This window comes from Oncorhynchus masou, chromosome 30 (genome assembly GCF_036934945.1).
Source record: "Oncorhynchus masou masou isolate Uvic2021 chromosome 30, UVic_Omas_1.1, whole genome shotgun sequence".
Lineage (NCBI taxonomy): Eukaryota > Metazoa > Chordata > Actinopteri > Salmoniformes > Salmonidae > Oncorhynchus > Oncorhynchus masou.
The window spans coordinates 49,276,941-49,299,422 of NC_088241.1; the positions used below are offsets into that span (position 1 = coordinate 49,276,941).

General features: G+C 43.8%; 1 protein-coding gene across 2 annotated transcripts in view; it reads right to left on the reverse strand.

Moving 5' to 3' along the window:
- Window positions 1–22,482, reverse strand: part of LOC135522699 (guanine nucleotide exchange factor VAV3) — a 145,127-nt gene that overhangs the window by 117,886 nt on the left and 4,759 nt on the right. For both annotated transcript variants that reach the window (XM_064949209.1, XM_064949211.1), the window contains exon 2: window positions 5,029–5,145. In XM_064949209.1, the coding sequence (XP_064805281.1) occupies window positions 5,029–5,145 (117 nt within the window). The remainder of the gene's footprint in view (window positions 1–5,028; window positions 5,146–22,482) is intronic.

A 22,482-nucleotide genomic window follows, 5' to 3' on the forward strand; every position in this document is an offset into this window, starting at 1 on the left:
AAAAATGTGTCTTTTTAAATGGGAGAACTTGCACAATTGGTTGCTGACTAAATAAAATAAAAATATATATATATCTGTCTGTCTGTCTATAGGTCTGTCAAATCAAATCAAATCAAATTGCATTTGTCACGTGCTTCGTAACCAACAGGTGTAGACCTATAGTGAAATGGTTACTTAAGGCTACTGTTCCAACAATACAGAGTTAAAGATAAGATAAAACATTTAATAACAAAATAGAAATAGTGACACGTACAGTGTCTGTCTGTCTCTTTATCTCTCTCTTCTCTCGGTCTCTATCTCTCTCTTACACACACACATAAACAAAAGGCATGAAAAGATCAGAGAGAGAGAGAGAGAGAGAGAGAGAGAGAGGGGATGTATAGAATGGGATATCAATAGACTATTAAATAAATCAGTCAACCCTCCATGTCCTTATTGATAGAGCAATAGGAATGCCACCGGACACATGATGGCAAAATGAATCAATCCTGCGTCAGCAGCTACTGTCATTTTTCCAGTTATATTTTCTATGGCAAAGAAGGATTAAGAAGAGCTATATTTGCATATACTGTACACATTCAACAAGGAGCTGTTGATTTGTGTATGGAATATTCTGGGGATTTGTGTCTTGGCGTGTGAAGGAAGGAAGAGTGTCTTCTTGACTGGCAGCAGTCTGACTGTGTTTTAATTATAAATGACTTAACTCAACCAAGCAAGCAGGATACCAGGCGAAATCATTTAAACAATTTAACAACCATCACATCATATTCTGCTCTGTAAAGTAGATCAAAATCTGTGTGGATTCTGCACAATTTCCGGGATATTTTACTAATCCTATATCGAAAATAATCTGTGTATTAGCCTAGCGGTTTTCTAATTATTGTCATTTTTTTGTTTTACTAAAGTCCATTTAGTTGCTCCACATACATAGCTAGCTAATGAATTAGTTAGTTGGATTGTTAGTTTGTTCGTTCGTTAGTCTGTTAGCTTGTCAGTTTGTAAATGTATTAGTTCGTTAGTTCAGAGTTCCACGAAGCATCCACATAGTTAACTTCCTGGATGCCATAGGAGTTCTGATGAGCTGTGAGGAGTTCTGGCGAGTTCTGAGCCCAGGTGGAGCTGGAGGTCAAAGGTTAGTAGAATTTCTACCCAGGAACCATCTGGGCATTCAGGCTAAGCGTTCCTATTGATCATTGAGGCACTCCAAACTGAGCTGCCTGGAGCCTGACAGATGTTATAGGTCATTAACTCTTGATGCGCCCATCCCATAAGCAGGATCATTTTCGTCAACATCCGCTGAATTGCAGAGCGCCAAATTCAAATTAAATTACTAAAAATATTTATAGCAAAACACAGCTTAGGTTGTTGTTAATCCACCTGGCATGTCAGATTTCAATAAAGCTTTTCGGCGTAAGCATACCAAGCGTTTATGTAAGGACATCTCTCTCAGTAGACAAAATATTACAAACAGCTAGCAGCCAAGTAGATTGGTCACGAAAGTCAGTAAAGCAATAAAATGAATCGCTTACCTTTGATGATCTTCAGATGTTTGCACTCACGAGACTCCCAGTTACACAGTAAATGTTCCTTTTGTTAGATAAAGATTATTTTTATATCCAAAATACCTCCATTTGGTTAGTGCGTTATGTTCAGAAATCCACAGGCTCGAGCGGTCACAACATTGCAGATGAAAATTCCAAATAGTATCCGTAATGTTCGTAGAAACATGTCAAACGTTTTTTTATAATCAATCCTCAGGTTGTTTTTACCATATATAATCGATACTATTTCAACTGGGACTGTAGCTTCTTCAATAAGAGAGATAGAGAAATGTCCACTCTGTTGGCGCATGCAAAACGCTACTGGCACCCAGCCATACAATGACGCGATGTGTTCTTTCTCGCTCATTTTTCTTAATAAAAGCCTGAAACTATGTCTAAAGACTGTTCACACCATGGGGAAGCCATGGGAAAAGTAATCTGGTTGATGTCCCTTTAAATGGAGTGAAGGCAGGCTATGGAACAGAGAGCTTTCAGGAAAAACAACACTTCCGGGTTGGATTTCCTCAGGTTTTTGCCTGCAATATCAGTTCTGTTATACTCACAGACAGTATTTTGACAGTTTTGGAAACTTTGGGGTGTTTTCTATCCTAATCTGACAATTCTATGCATATTATAGATTCTCGGCCTGAGAAATAGGCAGTTTCATTTGGGTTACGTTTTTCATCCAAACATCAAAATACTGCCCCTTACACTCAAAGAGGTTTTAAGGCCAAATCAAGAAGTCTGTCAGTCAATCTCTCTCCCTCTCTTTCTCTCGGTCTCACACACACACACACACACACATAGTCCCATGGTTCCATGCTCAGTCAAGGCTCACTGATTCGGGAGATGTCTGCCGGGATGAAACAAACGGCACAAATCCTGTCCCTCTGTCTGTCTGTCTATCTAGCCCGCCCCTCCCACTTCAGAGGCCAGCCGCCTCCCTCCCTCTCCTCCCCTCTCCACCTCCATCTGCTTTTAATTAAAGCACACTGGGGACTTCATGAAACTAGCAGCATGGCTGTTAAGAGCCACCGCCTCCCTCACACACTGACAACACAGCGCTTACACAAAGGCTGCGTCTACACAGGCAGCCCAATTCAGATTTTTTCTCCCAGTAATTGGTCTTTTGACCAATATATCACAGCAATGAACCAAGACAAAACAAGGCTTTTAACCCCATGACAACTGAACTGTTTTCTTTTTAATGAGTGTAAACTGAAGCATTGTCCTATGTGTCAGTAACTACGGAGGATGATAAATGCTCGCACCATACAGCGTGAGGTAACTGTGTGTCCATACAGAGGAAGAGCATCCAACTGTAGCGTGCCAATACTGTTCTCTTCAAGTAATCCACTGTGATAGGTAGTATTCTCTCATACAATCAGTGATGATATACAGTGGGGCAAAAAAGTATTTAGTCAGCAACCAATTGTGCAAGTTCTCCCATTTAAAAAGATGAGAGAGGCCTGTAATTTTGATCATAGGTACACTTCAACTATGACAGACAAAATTAGAAAAAAAATCCAGAAAATCACATTGTAGGATTTTAATGAATTTATTTGCAAATTATGGTGGAAAATAAGTAGTTGGTCACCTACAAACAAGCAAGTTTTCTGGCTCTCACAGACCTGTAACTTGTTCTTTAAGAGGCTCCTATGTCCTCCACTCGTTACCTGTATTAATGGCACCTGTTTGAACTTGTTATCAGTATAAAAGACACCTGTCCACAACCTCAAACAGTCACACTCCAAACTCCACTATGGCCAAGACCAAAGTGCTGTCAAAGGACACCAGAAACAAAATTGTAGACCTGCACCAGGCTGGGAAGACTGAATAGGTAAGCAGCTTGGTTTGAAGAAATCAACTGTGGGAGCAATTATTAAGGAATGGAAGACATACAAGACCACTTATAATCTCCCTCGATCTGGGGCTCCACGCAAGATCTCACCACGTGGGGTCAAAATGATCACAAAAACGGTAAGCAAAAATCCCAGAACCACACTGGGGGACCTAGTGAATGACCTACAGAGAGCTGGGACCAAAGTAACAAAGCCTACCATCAGTAACACACTACGCCGCCAGGGACTCAAACCTGCTTAAGCCAGTACATATCCAGGGCCATCTGAAGTTTGCTAGAAGGCATTTGGATGATCCAGAAGAAGATTGGGAGAATGTCATATGGTCAGATGAAACCAAAATATAACTTTTTGGTAAAAACTCAACTCGTCGTGTTTGGAGGACAAAGAATGCTGAGTTGCATCCAAAGAACACCATACCTACTGTGAAGCATGGGGGTGGAAACATCATGCTTTGGGGCTGTTTTTCTGCAAAGGGACCAGAATGACTGATCCGTGTAAAGGAAAGAATGGGGCCATGTATCGTGAGATTTTGAGTGAAAACCTCCTTCCATCAGCAAGGGCATTGAAGATGAAACGTGGCTGAGTCTTTCAGCATGACAATGATCCCAAACACACCGCCCGGGCAATGAAGGAGTGGCTTCGTAAGAAGCATTTCAAGGTCCTGGAGTGGCTTTTGTTATTGACCAAATACTTATTTTCCACCATTATTTGCAAATTAATTCATTAAAAATCCTACAATGTGATTTTCTGGATTTTTTTTCTAATTTTGTCTGTCATAGTTGAAGTGTACCTATGATGAAAATTACAGGCCTCTCTCATCTTTTTAAGTGGGAGAACTTGCACAATTGGTGGCAGACTAAATACCTTTTTACCCCACTGTACATTATACTCCTAAAACAGCCCAGCTACAGAGTACACTCATCTCCTTACATTACTTTTTTGTCATGTGCACTATTCTTCTCAAGGTTTCTCAAGCTGACAACAGTATAACAGGATCCTTCCAGCTTGAGAGATGGAACACTCAAAGCAAAATATGTGAAGAGAGAGTAGAGTATCCCCAATGAAACAGTGAGGACGTTTGCATGCACACAACAATATGATTATTGTGGTTAGTAATACGATTATTGTGGCTAGTCAGATTAATATAATAGTTTGTTTAAAACATTTACATGCTTTGCAAGAACGGGTTCCCTAATAATGCTGTTCACATGGACATATTTGAAATGATTTTTTATAAATGCAAGAAATCACCAATCAAAATAAACGTTCTACCACAGGGACCATTTTATTTTTGTGAAACCTTTTTGATTCTAAGTTGGGACATATAAAGTTTGAAGGTGAAAACTCTTTCTAAGATACATACCTTCAGTTTTTCCGAACTCACTTTATTCGTAATAAGAGCTAGCACATGGGCTAGCACATGGGCAGATCAAATACACTGCTAGAACTCCGATTAAGCTGTTTACATGTCCTAATCATTCAAAACTTGACCTCACGCCAATTAACATAAGCAGAGTAAGGTGTTACATGACTATTTCTGTTCTCGGCCTACTGCCATAATCAGCTTGATATCGAATTATTAGTCTGCATGTAAACATACTCAGTGCATGAATCCTGTTGCTTACCTTTCCAAAGTCCCGCACATCAAACAAGTCGAATGCCTCAAAGAGTTCACTCTTCTTCATGCCAAATATCTCATAGCAGGCGGAGAGAAATGTCCTGATGTTCTTCAAGCACAGGAACTGGAAACAGAGTAAAGGGGGATATTTTGATTATTAGTTGGATGATAATATAAGATGATTGACCATACAGTCACACAAAGTAAAATGAGTCACTTTATTCTGATGACAGACTTGCTTCACTGCATAGCTCGATCTCATATTAAATGCGTATTTATTTAAGCCTAGATAGAAATGTAAGCCGATTTGAGAAATCCCCGTCTATACAGAGTGTTTGAAGGCTGAGTACCACAGATCATACCACAGTCTTCTCAGAATCAGACTCCAGTCTCACTATTATCATTTATCAACGCTGGTCCTGACCTGTTCGCCACAAACTGTCAAGAGGACCTAAACCTTTATATTGAAAAGTTGGAAGCCAGAAGAGGCTCATGTCTGGTTCACACTTCAACATGGCTGCCACACAACACATTCCCATTCCACCTGGCTTCGACAATAAACATACGGCCATTGTTGTATATGTGAAAATGACAGGGTCAAATCAAATCAAATGATTTGTTGTCTCTATTGTCTCCATCCCCTGTTTCCTGTCTCTCTGTGCCAGTTTGTCTTGTATGTTCCAAGTCAACCAGTGTGTTTTTCCCGTGCTCCTGCCTTTTAAATTCTCTTTTACTAGACCTCCCGGTTTTGACCCTTGCCTGTTTTCTGGACTCTGTACCCACCTGCCTGACCATTCTGCCTGCCCTGACCTCGAGCCTGCCTGACCATTCTGCCTGCCCTGACCTTGAGCCTGCCTGCCACACTGTACCTCCTGGAGTCTGAACTGGTTTCTACTTTTTGCCTGTCCACAACCATTCTCTTGCCTACCCCTTTAGGATATAATAAATAACAAAGACTCAAACCATCTGACTCCCGTGTCTGCATCTGGGTCTCACCTCGTGCCCTTATATCGTCGGAGGGCATAGCGGGATTTCCTTCTTTTTTTTATTTTGTTTTTGGAATTTTACCCCCTTTTCTCCCCAATTTTGTGGTATTCAATTGTTAGTAGTTAATATCTTGTCTCATTGCTAAAACTCCCATATGGGCTCGGGAAAGACGAAGGTCGAAAGCCATGCGTCCTCTGAAACACAACCCAACCAAGGCGCACTGCTTCTTAACACAGCGCGCATCCAACCCGGAAGCCAACCGCACCAATGTCTCAGAGGAAACACTGTGCACCTGGTGACCTGGTTAGCGTGCACTGCGCCCGGCCCGCCACAGGAGTCGCTGGTGCGCGATGAGATAAGGATATCCCTACCGGCCAAACCCTCCGTAACCTGGACGACGCTAGGCCAATTGTGCATCGCCCCATGGACCTCCCGGTCGCGGCCGGCTGCGACAGAGCCTGGGCTCGAACCCAGAGTCTCTGATGGCACAGCGATGCAGTGATAGCTGGATTTCTTATAAGCGTCTGGGTTAGAGTCCCGCTCCTTGAAAGAGGAAGCTCTACCCTTTAGCTCAGTGAGGATGTTGCCTGTAATCCATGGCTTCTGGTTGGGGTAGGTATGTATGGTCACTGTGGGGACGACGTCATCAATTAACTTATTGATGAAGCCAGTGACTGATGTAGTTTACTCCTCAATGCCATCGGAAGAATCCCGGAACATATTCCAGTGGGTGCTAGCAAAACAGTCCTGTAGCTTAGCATCTGCGTCATCTGACCACTTCCTTATTGAGCGAGTCACTGGTCCTTCCTACTTTAGTTTTTGCTTGTAAGCAGGACTCAGGAGGATAGAGGTCTGGTCAGATTTGCCAAATGGAGGGTGAGAGAGAGCTTTGTATGCATCTCTGTGTGTGGAGTAAAGATTTCTTCCCCCCGCTGGTTGCACATTTAAGAATAAGAAGAAGATTGTTTACTGACTTTCCAAACCTTTCTGCCTAGTGCACATCCCAAATGTGAAGTAATTAACCTAATGTAGATCAATAGACTGGCCTTCTCCAATCCAGATCAGTCTCCGACAGAACCGCACATAGGCAGAGTCAGTAGCCTCAAACCCTGCCACATAACGTTGGCTGAATAAAAATTGATTTAGTGAAGCTAAAATGCTGACGCGATGGATGCTACTGCCATCTTACAGTTGAGAAGATGGGAGAGGTGAACCTCACACTCAGTGTAATCTTAACCTTTTGATCAGAGTGCTGTGTCTGGGACAGAGACAAACGAGGAGGCCCGTTAAGATAATTGGCTGACATAAAACATGGTTGACCCAAAGTGGGTTAGCTACTCTGTGATAAACTCTAGATGAAAGAGAGGACGTTGTCATAGACTGTTTTATAGGAGGATACTGTTGGCACATTACTAAAGCAGACTACAGGTAGTCTAGTGGTTAGAGCTTCGGACTTGTAACCGAAAGGTTGCAAGATCAAATCCCTGAGCTGATAAGGTAAAAATCTGTTTTTCTGGTCCTGAACAAGGCAGTTAACCCACTGTTCCTAGGCTGTCATTGAAAATAAGAATTTGTTCTTAACTGACTTGCCTAGTTAAATAAAGGTTTAAAAAATCCCTACCAGATCTGAACTGCAATGCTCTCTCATCTGTACCAAAGCACTTGCTCATTTCTGTAGGTTGCAATATGCTGCTTCTCTGCAGGCTTTGAGAATTGCAGGATAATTGACATTTATGAATTGCAGGGTCATTGACATGAAATGTGCATATTTAAACCATAATCGCCAAATGATGGACTTAAGTCACTCAACACAGTATATCCCCAACAACGAATGCACATAATAGAGCCTTCAGCTACTGTATTAAGATTACAATCTTAAATGGTGTCCTGTTATGTTATATGCTGATGGCAACATCCTCCAATACAAGACTTTATCACAACAATCTGTTAGAATGACATCAGTCCTCACAAACACGTACTGATGTGAATAACCAGTAACCAGGCTTTAACAAGCCTTATTTCAGGGCTGGACTGAAACCCTTCAGAGATAGGGTTGTTTGCTTACTTCTTTTTCGTTTGGTCTTGACTCACAGGCAGACTTTCACAGGAAGTGTTTTTTTATCAGTTGTTCTCTCTCTCTCTCTCATTTCTCCAACAGCACAGCTGTTGTCTGTGTGATGCTGTAACTCTGCTTGGCACGGCAGTAGATGCAGTCAACGAGTCTGGGTTACTAGAACAGTGTTACAATACTAGTAAACAATGCATTGTTAAAAAAACAGAATACACAAGTCAAACAACTGAGAGAGGCAAAGTCATCTTTCTCTATTCATTATAACAGTTTCTCTATTCATATTTCTCGATCCAATATTTAGCTATTCTCCTGAACTGTGGCACGAGATCAGAGCCGTCTGTGAAGATGATGATGGGCACAAACATCAAATATTAAATTCTGCTCCACTCAAATCGCATCAGGCATTACAGATGACTTCCCAAGAAAGGCCTTGGGGCAGAAAACCCCAGATAAGACAGTCAGAGTGAAGGGCACGCAGGCAGCTAGTAAATAACGTTGAATGTTTACACTTGTATGCATGCCGTTTTATCTGAGGAGCACATCTTGGAGACGGCCGCCCGGGGGCTTCTGAGCAACCCGAAGAGCTTTACTATCTGAAGGAAACAGCAGCCTCACAGAAAGGCATCTGAAACCCACAGCACTAGACTCAGTGGGCTGAAACCCTTTCTGTAGCACTGGGGTGAAGCATGCTGGGTGCAGGGAGGGACGGGGGTGGTGAGTAAGCACCAGGGAGGCTCGGGATCCTTTCACACTGAGCTGTTTTCTGCATTAGGAACACTCAGCCCCCTAAGGCTCTTGTACAGTCCAGAGTGAGGCCTGACTGGTGTGGGTACCTCTCAAAACCATCCTCCTGACATGGAATGACGATGTCACACCACGGCTTACTGTTGCATCCCGGCAGACATCTCCCGAATCAGTGAACCTTGAATGAGCATGGAAACATGGGCCTGTGTCAGAGAGAGAGAGAGTGTGTGTGTGTGTGTGTGTGTGTGTGTGTGTGTGTGTGTGTGTGTGTGTGTGTGTGTGTGTGTGTGTGTGTGTGTGTGTGTGTGTGTGTGTGTGTGTGTGTGTGTGTGTGTGTGTGTGTGTGTGTGTGTGTGTGTGTGTGTGTGTGTGTGTGTGTGTGTGTTAACCTGTAGAGTAGGGAAGGGGACCAGGAAGAATGCAAGGGTAAGTGTAGGGAGAATTCACCACAACACTGTATAATGAAGGTGTAGCATTTAATATCTGAAGCACCATGCCAAAACCATCTGCAGAAATAAGACAAAGAGAAAATGGTCTCTACCACCATCCAATCCCACATTCTGCTTTTCAAGTCATGTGGTATTGCTGTGTTGAATCTGTTCAGAGCGCTTTCGCTCCATAATAAGGATCTTATTTCGTTCTGCTTATGTATTCCCTTCAATATGCTCCAAAGCTCCATGGCAACCAGTGTGGGGGTCTTTTAAAACCCCAGTGTGTATTGTATGTAGCCTAGCCTACCAAATACTACCTAATCAAATCCTACTCTATTTGGTCTAAAATCTCCCACATGAAAAGCCAAACTGAGTTAGACTCATCTCATCTCTTTTGGTTAATGAGTGTCAATTAACAGCCAGTTAGATGGCCGACTCTGTCACAGAGGAAGCAGAGGACGTACTGATGTACAGTGAATGAGATTAGAGACCTGAGAGGCCTCTTTCTGTTTGTCCTTTCACTCAATCTGATATGCCCACAGACAACCCAGCCCAGCCAACAGGGAGCGAGAGTGCCATGCTGCATCTGAAATGGCAACTGATTCCCTGTATAGCGCACTATTGACCAGAGACATTTCAGCCCTGGTCAAAAGCAGTGCACTATGTAGGGAATAGGGTACCATTTAGATGCAGCCTCTGTGTGCTACTAGCCTGGAATCCAAACTGATACAATGGTCAAGTGGAGCATATGAGTTTGGATTCCAGGCTAGTGTGCTACTGCTTGGAGCATCTCACATTGACAAGACAGATAGAACAATGGTTTAACTATAGCCCTGTAGCAATGAATACCATCGTATTCAACAGGGTATTGCATCAGAATGACATAACCCCTGCATGCTTTCTCTATGACTCATACCTACTGTATCTTATGACCGTCTCTTGAGATTGTGTCAGGTGAGAAGAAATGGTGTCATATGAAACCCTATAGGAGGAAAACAGGGGGCCACAGACCACGGTAATGTATAGCTTAATGTATGGGCCTATGTCATGGAAACAGATCACCAGGGTTCCCATCCAAAATGGCACACCCTATTCCCTATGTAGTGCACTACTTTAGACCAGAGCCATATGGGCATTACATAGGGAATAGGGTGTCATTTGGGACGCAAGCCAGACCTAAGGTACTGTATATGTCACACACATGTGAGAGCTGGGACCTGTTCTTAGCTGTGTCATCAGGAAACCTGAGTTGGAGTGTAGGCGAATGACTATGTGCTGACTGCAGAGGAACATCTGTCCGCCTTTTACAACCAGGTCCAGCTAAGGGTCAAACCCAGCCAGAAGACAGACAGCTAAAACAGCAGGATGCACGATCCAGAGATACACCCCCTCAGATTGTACTCTGTCCATAAACCTCCTAGGCAGTGGAGAGTAGACTCCATACTACACACTAGACTCCAGTAACTGCCACAGAATGATGTATTTTTCTCACACCCGGTCTGAAGGATAATACTCATCAGTGCAGTCTGCACTCGAATCAAAAAGCTAACTGAGACATACGCCAGCAATTCATTTATACGGGCAGCAGGTAGCCTAGCAGTTACCAGCGTTGGGCCAATACCCGAAAGGTATGCTATCCACTCCCTCTAGTGGTGTGGGGGCTGTGCTTTGACAAAGTAGGTGAGGTTATATCCTGCCTGGTTGGCCCTGTACGGGCGTATAGTCGGACGGGGCCACAGTGTCTCCCAACCCCTCCAGTCTCAGCCTCCAGTATTTATGCAGCAATAGTTTATGTGTCGGGGGGCTAGGTTCAGTCTATCTGGAGTGCTTATCCTGTCTTATCTGGTGTCCTGTGTGAATTTAAGTATGCTCTCTCTAATTCTCTCTCTATTTCTCTCTCTTTGTCTAGGAGGACCTGAGCCCTAGGACCATGGCTCAGGACTACCTGACCTGATGACTCCTTGCTGTCCCAAGACCACCTGGTCGTGCTGCTGCTCCAGTTTCAACTGTTCTGCCTGCGGCTATAGAACCCTGACCTGTTCCCCTGGATGTGCTACCTGTCCCAGACCTGCTGTTTTATCTCTCTCTACCGCACCTGCTGTCTCTAACTCTGAATGATCTGCTATGAAAAGCCAAATGACATTTACTCCTGAGGTGCTGACCTGTTGCACTCTCTAAAACCACTGTGATAATTATTATTTGACCCTGCTGGTCATCTATGAACATTTGAACATCTTGACCATGTTCTGTTATAATCTCCACTCAACTTTCACCCTGACTCTTCTATTTAACAGTACAGACTTATTTAATGCAGCACTGACAGGCACAGCTCTTCATGACAGCCCTGTTTCATTACATTATTAATGAGAGATGACTGATTGGCCTCAGCTGGCCGGCCTGCTAGCTACGGTCCACAGTAGCTGATCCAAACCCAGGGACATACAGTAGGCTACGTTCCAAATGGCATCCTATTCCCTTTATAGTGCACTACTTTTTTTTTCTTTTTTTTTACCAGTACACAGAAGTAGTGCAATATAGGGAATAGGGTGGTATTTGGGACACAGCCACAGACTAATAACATTTGTCGTCTCCAACGCCTCTTATGTGCTTTCATGTACAGCCCGAGGTATTTCAAAAGGGTGGGAAGTCGCCCATAAAGAGTAACAACGTTTCTATATCTTTCGGCATTTTCCATGAAATGTTTCCCAACCCACATCCACCTGAAGCTAGAGGTTATGTATGTGTACACCTTGATGGATAGCAGTACGGTTTATGTTATTTGGTGCTCTGTCTGTTTACGGAGCAGGTCAAGTGATGCAGAGATTCTGTGATGGGGTCATGAGAGACGGAGGGTTGTGATAGTTTGGCTGGGATGTGGTGGAGGCCAGAGAGATTCATGGGTAAATGTCCTTCAATCTTCACAGCAAAGTAGTGTGTTGGCCAGGGTGTGTAAATCTTCACATGATAGTAGTGTGTTGGCCATGCTATGGTATGTAAATCTTCACAGGATAGTAGTGTGTTGGCCAGGCCATGGTATGTAAATCTTCACAGGATAGTAGTGTGTTGGCCAGGCCATGGTATGTAAATCTTCACAGGACAGTAGTGTGTTGGCCAGGCCATGGTATGTAAATCTTCACAGGATAGTAGTGTGTTGGCCAGGCCATGGTATGTAAATCTTCACAGGATAGTAGTGTGTTGGCCAGGCCATGGTATGTAAATCTTCACAGGACAGTAGTGTGTTGGCCAGGCCATGGTATGTAAATCTTCACAGGATAGTAGTGTGTTGGCCATGGTATGTAAATCTTCACAAGATAGTAGTGTGTTGGCCAGGCCATGGTATGTAAATCTTCACAGGATAGTAGTGTGTTGGCCATGGTATGTAAATCTTCACAGGACAGTAGTGTGTTGGCCAGGCCATGGTATGTAAATCTTCACAGGATAGTAGTGTGTTGGCCAGGCCATGGTATGTAAATCTTCACAGGATAGTAGTGTGTTGGCCATGCCATGGTATGTAAATCTTCACAGGACAGTAGTGTGTTGGCCAGGCCATGGTATGTAAACCTTCACAGGATAGTAGTGTGTTGGCCATGGTATGTAAATCTTCACAGGATAGTAGTGTGTTGGCCATGGTATGTAAATCTTCACAGGACAGTAGTGTGTTGGCCAGGCCATGGTATGTAAATCTTCACAGGATAGTAGTGTGTTGGCCATGCCATGGTATGTAAATCTTCACAGGACAGTAGTGTGTTGGCCAGGCCATGGTATGTAAACCTTCACAGGATAGTAGTGTGTTGGCCATGGTATGTAAATCTTCACAGGATAGTAGTGTGTTGGCCATGGTATGTAAATCTTCACAGGATAGTAGTGTGTTGGACATAGTATGTAAATCTTCACAGGACAGTAGTGTGTTGGCCAGGCTAGGGTGTGTAAATCTTCACAGGACAGTAGTGTGTTGGCCAGGCCAGGGTATGTAGATCTTCACAGCACAGTAGTGTGTTGGCCAGGCCAGGGTATGTAAATCTTCACAGGACAGTAGTGTGTGTTAGGGGACACATAAACCTTTACTGCTCATCAGCTGTAATGACCTGATCCAAGGCTCTCCCTCTCCAGCCTCTCTGTTCTCTCGAAAGAGGCAAGGCGTACGACCCTTGTCTTCTCACTGGAGCATGAATACTGTCTGTCCGCCCCTCCTCCTCCCCCTCCTACTCCTCACATCTCATCCTCCTCTTTGTCCCCTCACTCCCCCTCCCCTCCTCCTCCTCCTTATCCAGTAAAATATCATTCATTTGGTTTCCAGCTGCAGAGGGTGTGTAAGACAGGTCAACTGGTGTCTGATCCTGTGTTGGTGTGTGTCTGTGCGAGCGCACCATAGTGTGCTTCTGTATGTAATTATTAACACTCTTCTCCACCACAGGTATATACAGTGCATTTGGAAAGTAATCAGACGCCTTAAGTTTTTCAACATTTTGTTATGTTACAGCCTTATTCTAAAATGGATTAAATTTGATGTCTTCCTCATCAATCTACACACATTACCCCAGAATGACAAAGTCTTGACAAAATGACAAAATGCAGGTTTTTAGAACATTTTTGCAAATGTATTAAAAATAAAAATCAGACATACCTTATTTCCATAAGTATTCAGACACTTTGCTATGAGACTCGAAATTGAGCTCAGGTGCATCCTGTTTCTACACCTTGATTGGAGTCTACCTGTGGTAAATGTAATAAATTGGACATGATTTGGAATGGCACACACATAAGGTCCCGCAGTTGACAGTGCATGTCAGAGCAAAAAGACATGAGGTCAAAAGAATTGTCCATAGAGCTCTGAGACAGGATTGTCTCGAGGCACAGATCTGGGGAAGGTAAAACAAATATTCTGCAGCATTGAAGGTCCCCAAAAACACAGTGGCCTCCATCATTCTTAAATGGAAGAAGTTTGGAACCACCAAGATTCTTCCTAGAGCTGTCTTCCCGGCCAAACTGAGCAACTGGGGGAGAAGGAGGGAGGTGACCAAGATCCCGATGGTCACTCTGACAGAGCTCCAGAGTTCCTCTGTGGAGATGGGAGTCCCTTCCAGAAGGACAACCATCTATGCAGCACTCCACCAATCAGGCCTTTATGGTAGAGTGGCCAGGCAGAAGCCACTCCTCCGTAAAAGGACATGACAGCCCGCTTGGAGTTTGCCAAAAGACACCTAAAGGACTCTCAGACCATGAGAAATAATATTCTCTGGTCTGATGAAACCAAGATTCAACTCTTTGGCCTGAATGCAAAGCGTCACATCTGGAGGAAACCTGGCACCGTCCCTACAGTGAAGCATGGTGGTGGCAGCATTATGCTGTGGGGATGTTTTTCAGTGACAGGGACTGGGAGACAAGTCAGGATCGAGGGAAAGATGAACGGAGCAAAGTACAGAGGACCTCAGACTGGGGCGAAGGTTCACATTCCAACAGGACAACGACCCTAAGCACACAGCCAAGATAACGCAGAAGTGGCTTCGAGACAAGTCTCTGAATGTCCTTGAGTAGCCCAGACAGAGCCCGGACTTGAACCCGATCTAACATCTCTGAAGAGCCTTGAAAGTAGATGTAGCCTCCCGGGTGGCGCAGTGGTTAAGGACGCTGTACTGCAGCGCCAGCTGTGCCACCAGAGACTCTGGGTTCGCGCCCAGGCTCTGTTGTAACCGGCCTAGTGTCGTCTGGGTTAGGGAGGGTTTGGCCGGTAGGGATATCCTTCTCATCACACGGTGTTTCCTCTGACACATTGGTACGGCTGGCTTCCGGGTTGGATGTGAGCTGTGTTAATAAGAAGCAGTGTGGCTTGGTTGGGTTGTGTATCGGAGGGCGCATGACTTTCAACCTTCGTCTCTCCCGAGCCCGTACGGGAGTTGTAGCGATGAGACAAGATAGTAGCTACTAAACAATTGGATACCATGAAATTGGGGTGAAAAAGGGGTAAAATTCAACAACAAAAAATAAAGTCCATGTGCCGCATCGCTCCCCATTCAACCTGACAGAGCTTGAGAGGTGCAGCAGAGAAAAATGGGAGAAAGTCTCGAAATACAGGTGTGCCAAGCTTGTAGTGTCATACCCAAGAAGAAGAAGACTCGAGGCTGAAATTGCTGCCAAAGGTGCTTCAACAAAGTACTGAGTTAAAGGGTCTAAATGTTTACGTAAATCTTCTCATAAATTTGCCCCAAAAAATCTAAAAACCTGCGTTTGCTTTGTCATTACGGGGTATTGTGTATGGATTGATTTGATTTATTTTATTTTATTCATTTTAGAATAAGGCTGTAATGTAACAAAATGTGGAAAAAGTCAAGGGGTCTGAATACTTTCTGAAAAAAGGCAACAGTATTTAAATAGAGCTCAGCAGAGATGTCCAAGTATCACCAATACCCACTATTACACAGCATGAGAAGCATTAGACATCCTCATTCACACTTGAGTATCACCAATACCCACTATTACACAGCATGAGAAGCATTAGACATCCTCATTCACACTTGAGTATCACCAATACCCACTATTACACAGCATGAGAAGCATTAGACATCCTCATTCACACTTGAGTATCACCAATACCCACTATTACACAGCATGAGAAGCATTAGACATCCTCATTCACACTTGAGTATCACCAATACCCACTATTACACAGCATGAGAAGCATTAGACATCCTCATTCACACTTGAGTATCACCAATACCCACTATTACACAGCATGAGAAGCATTAGACATCCTCATTCACACTTGAGTATCACCAATACCCACTATTACACAGCATGAGAAGCATTAGACATCCTCATTCACACTTGAGTATCACCAATACCCACTATTACACAGCATGAGAAGCATTAGACATCCTCATTCACACTTGAGTATCACCAATACCCACTATTACACAGCATGAGAAGCATTAGACATCCTCATTCACACTTAGTGGAGAAACGTGATATGAAATACATATTGTTAATACAGTACACCACTGAAACACTAGGCTACACACTGCAAGGCCAAGTGCTCTTTGCTTTAAGCATTATCATTACTGACTGCCTGACTGACTGACTGCTCTATCTATTTTTAGCCGGGTAGAAAATAATGTCCATTTAATTTGGCTCGAGGTTTTCAATGCTCCACTGGAGATTGGATGAACAGTAAAGGTTGCAGTGGTGCTGCCGGCTATAGAAACATCTCTCCCTCGAGTGGGTCATCTGGACATCTCAGAGTGGGAGTATTGATCTAGGATCAGTTTAGCCTCTTAGGACATATTGAAGAAGATTACATGGACAGGGGAGAGCTGATCCTAGATCAGCATTCTGAGACACTTCATGAATAACGAGTCTGATATCTAATAAGACCATGACAAGGACAAAGAAATAAAAAGCTGTGTTAACATATAACAAATGGGGGACATTGACGTTCATGTGTTTCATTTTGTGTTGTTCCCATCAGATTCGTATTAGACATGGATTTAAATAGAGTTAAACGCTATCATCAATGGCCATTGTTTTCAATGTAACTATGTCAGTATTGACGAAAAAGCTCTCAGAAAGCACTTACAACAATACTGATGAAATGAACCAGTCTGGCAGGACAAAAAAACGCAATAAACATTGATTGGAGATCAGACTCTCTTCCTTTTTGAAAATCATAAAATGTAATGACATAATTCCTCATATAGCATTACCATTTATTTGACTGGCGCTCTGCAGAGGTACATATTCTATATTATAAACTGGGTGGTTTAAGCCCCGAATGCTGATAGGCTCACAGATGTGGTATATCAGACCGTTTACCACGAGTATGACAAAACACGTATTTTTACTGCTCTAATTACATTGGCAACCAGTTTATAAGCAATAAGGCACCTTGGGGGAATGTGATATACGGCCAATATACCATGGCTAAGGGTTGTATCCAGGCACTCCGTGTGGCGTTGTGCATGAGGAGCCCTTAGCCGTGGTATATTGTCCATATACCATGCTGATCCCATGTTTCATGCGCTGAAGTAAAAGATCCCTCAAGTTTTCAATACGCAAAAAAAAGCTTATTTCTCTCAAATGTTGTGAACAAATTTGTTAACAACCTTATTAGTAAGCATTTCTCCTTTGCCAAGAGAATCCATATACCTGACAGGTGTGGCATATCAAGAAGCTGATTAAACAGCATGATCATTACACATGTGCACCTTGTGCTGGGGACAATAAAAGGCCACTCTAAAATTTGCAGTTTTTTCACACAACACAATGCCACAGATGTCTCCAGTATTGAGGGAGTGTGCAATTGGTATGCTGACTGCATGAATGTCCACCAGAGCTTTTGAAAGAGAATTTAATGGTAATTTCTCTACCATAAGCCACCTCAGCAATATGGTCCAAATCACACACCTATCAATATAACGCACTGTCATCCCTAATGCCTCTGATCTGGCAGACTCCCTTGACACAAATACTGCACTTGTAAATTATGTCTGAGTGTTGGAATGAGCCCCTCGCTGTCTGTAAGTTAAGTAAACAAGAAAAGTGTGCCCCCTGGTTTGCTTAATACAATAAATTTGATTGAGTGTTTACTTTTACTTTTTAGGTTGACTCAAGAATGAGTACTTTTTCCACCACTGTACTTAGCTACATTTAAAACAAGATACTTTTAAACTTGTATTCATGTAGTATTTTTAATGGGTGACTTTGACTTTTACTCTACTAATTTTATAGAATGTTTTTAATCTATTTTGTATTTTTTTGGTAAAAAATACATTGTGTATTTTTTTCTCCCCAATTTCGTTATATCCAATTGCAATCCAATTACGATCGTCTCTCATCGCTGCAACTCCCCAAAGGACTCGGAAGAGGTGAGGGTCGAGCCATGTGTCCTCCGTAACATGACCCGCCTAACTACTCTTCTTTAGACCTGCCCGCTTAGCCCGGAAGCCAGCCGCACCAATGTGTCGGAGGAAACACCGTTCAACTGACGACCGGGGTCAGCCTGCAGATGCCCAGCCCGCCACAACGAGACGCTAGAGCGCGATGAGCCAAGTAAATCCTTCCCCAGGCCAAACCCTCCCCTAACCCGGACCATGCTGGGCAAATTGTGCGCCGCCCTATAGGACTCTATTATGGTATTTTGACAATTGAGTACTTTTTCCACCACTATCATAGAATACAATTTCCCAAAACATCTACATCTATTCCAGCAAGGGAAATACAGGTGAATGCAGAACTTGGACGATTAGGAGAATTCTGAGTCATTCGGAACAAAATCAGTAATGAGGACATCATCAAAGTGTCCCAAAACTGACAATTCTCTTTACTCTTTCCGCTTTATCTTTTTCTCTCCCGCCCCCCTCTCTTCTCTCTACCTCTTGAAGTAATGTTCTTACTTAAATGGGAACTCTGAAGCTTTGTCATGTACTAAGTCAGGTTTCTTCTGTGTGTTTTTTTAGACAGAATGGGTTTGGCCCAGGCATGTCAAGTTTCACTTCCTTCCTCTATTCCGTCTCCTCACTTCCTTAGTGTGCCAAAGCTTAGAGACAGTCTTTTAGAAAGAGGACTATATGTACTAATGCTGCTGCCGATGCATTGTGTGCATTCACGTATAAGCCACGTTGTGCTGCTAATACTGAAACCAAACCACAGCTTACAAAACCTTTTGGTCTACACTCTAGAGCATAACAGTCTCAGCAGCCATTTGCCCATCTACACTTTCTCTCAGTTGACACTTTCATACTGCCGTGTTGTAAAATCCACACACACAGAGATAAACACATACCTAAAAAAAATGAAGTAAGACACTTTTAACTCACTCCTGCTGCACCTGTTGCACGTTCCTCTCACAAGTAGACACACTCCCATGAGAAAAGACTACAACAGCATCCAAGCTATTCTGTGGATGTCAGATTTACACTTCTACTTTCCTTAGAACTTGTGACCTTGTGGATTTTATGGAGAACGTACGAAGGCCAATACCCCTCAAATCCATTTAATTTATCTCTAGCTTTCATTATTCGTATCTCTTGAAAGACAGGGCCCAGTCAAAATGTTTCCAGGTTCAAGGAAAATCCTGTCACAAGAAATGTTTGAGTCGATTTCTAGGTGTATTTGTACTGCATAACTGTTACTACATAACTTGTCTTACCCAGAGAAAACAGTAACAACTGGGTGTTGGTTTTGACTGAACACAGCAGCTCAAAAGTCACACGCTGTTAGCACACTTCACATCAGAGAGACACGCTGTTAGCACACTTCACATCAGAGAGACATGCTGTTAGCACACTTCACATCAGAGAGACACGCTGTTAGCACACTTCACATCAGAGAGACACGCTGTTAGCACACTTCACATCAGAGAGACACGCTGTTAGCACACTTCACATCAGAGAGACATGCTGTTAGCACACTTCACATCAGAGACACATGCTGTTAGCACACTTCACATCAGAGAGACACGCTGTTAGCACACTTCACATCAGAGAGACACGCTGTTAGCACACTTCACATCAGAGAGACATGCTGTTAGCACACTTCACATCAGAGAGACACGCTGTTAGCACACTTCACATCAGAGAGACACGCTGTTAGCACACTTCACATCAGAGTCACACGCTGTTAGCACACTTCACATCAGAGAGACACGCTGTTAGCACACTTCACATCAGAGACACGCTGTTAGCACACTTCACATCAGAGAGACATGCTGTTAGCACACTTCACATCAGAGAGACACGCTGTTAGCACACTTCACATCAGAGACACACGCTGTTAGCACACTTCACATCAGAGACACATGCTGTTAGCACACTTCACATCAGAGAGACACGCTGTTAGCACACTTCACATCAGAGAGACACGCTGTTAGCACACTTCACATCAGAGAGACATGCTGTTAGCACACTTCACATCAGAGAGACACGCTGTTAGCACACTTCACATCAGAGAGACACGCTGTTAGCACACTTCACATCAGAGTCACACGCTGTTAGCACACTTCACATCAGAGAGACACGCTGTTAGCACACTTCACATCAGAGAGACACGCTGTTAGCACACTTCACATCAGAGACACATGCTGTTAGCACACTTCACATCAGAGTCACACGCTGTTAGCACACTTCACATCAGAGAGACACGCTGTTAGCACACTTCACATCAGAGACACATGCTGTTAGCACACTTCACATCAGAGTCACACGCTGTTAGCACACTTCACATCAGAGAGACACGCTGTTAGCACACTTCACATCAGAGACACGCTGTTAGCACACTTCACATCAGAGAGACATGCTGTTAGCACACTTCACATCAGAGAGACACGCTGTTAGCACACTTCACATCAGAGACACACGCTGTTAGCACACTTCACATCAGAGACACATGCTGTTAGCACACTTCACATCAGAGAGACACGCTGTTAGCACACTTCACATCAGAGTCACACGCTGTTAGCACACTTCACATCAGAGAGACACGCTGTTAGCACACTTCACATCAGAGACACGCTGTTAGCACACTTCACATCAGAGAGACATGCTGTTAGCACACTTCACATCAGAGTCACACGCTGTTAGCACACTTCACATCAAAGAGACACACTGTTAGCACACTTCACATCAGAGAGACACGCTGTTAGCACACTTCACATCAGAGAGACATGCTGTTAGCACACTTCACATCAGAGACACATGCTGTTAGCACACTTCACATCAGAGAGACACGCTGTTAGCACACTTCACATCAGAGAGACACGCTGTTAGCACACTTCACATCAGAGAGACATGCTGTTAGCACACTTCACATCAGAGAGACACGCTGTTAGCACACTTCACATCAGAGAGACACGCTGTTAGCACACTTCACATCAGAGTCACACGCTGTTAGCACACTTCACATCAGAGAGACACGCTGTTAGCACACTTCACATCAGAGACACGCTGTTAGCACACTTCACATTAGAGAGACATGCTGTTAGCACACTTCACATCAGAGAGACACGCTGTTAGCACACTTCACATCAGAGACACACGCTGTTAGCACACTTCACATCAGAGACACATGCTGTTAGCACACTTCACATCAGAGAGACACGCTGTTAGCACACTTCACATCAGAGACACACGCTGTTAGCACACTTCACATCAGAGACACACGCTGTTAGCACACTTCACATCAGAGAGACACGCTGTTAGCACACTTCACATCAGAGAGACACGCTGTTAGCACACTTCACATCAGAGAGACATACTGTTAGCACACTTCACATCAGAGAGACACGCTGTTAGCACACTTCACATCAGAGACACACGCTGTTAGCACACGTCACATCAGAGACACACGCTGTTAGCACACTTCACCTCAGAGTCACACGCTGTTAGCACACTTCACATCAGAGTCACACGCTGTTAGCACACTTCACATCAGAGAGACACGCTGTTAGCACATTTCACATCAGAGTCACACGCTGTTAGCACACTTCACATCAGAGAGACACACTTTTAGCACACTTCACATCAGAGAGACACGCTGTTAGCACACTTCACATCAGAGTCACATGCTGTTAGCACACATCACATCAGAGTCACACGCTGTTAGCACACTTCACATCAGAGAGACACGCTGTTAGCACACTTCACATCAGAGTCACACGCTGTTAGCACACTTCACATCAGAGAGACACGCTGTTAGCACACTTCACATCAGAGAGACACGCTGTTAGCGCACTTCACATCAGAGACACACGCTGTTAGCACAATTCACATCAGAGAGACACGCTGTTAGCACTCTTCACATCAGAGACACACGCTGTTAGCACACTTCACATCAGAGAGACACGCTGTTAGCACACTTCACACCAAGGAGACACACACTGTTAGCACACTTCACATCAGAGAGACACGCTGTTAGCACACTTCACATCAGAGAGACACGCTGTGAGCACACTTCACATCAGAGAGACACGCTGTTAGCACACTTCACACCAAGGAGACACACACTGTTAGCACACTTCACATCAGAGAGACACGCTGTTAGCACACTTCACATCAGAGAGACACGCTGTTAGCACACTTCACATCAGAGACACACGCTGTTGACACACTTCACATCAGAGACACACGCTGTTAGCACACTTCACATCAGAGAGACACGCTGTTAGCACACTTCACATCAGAGAGACACGCTGTTAGCACACTTCACATCAGAGACACACGCTGTTAGCACAATTCACATC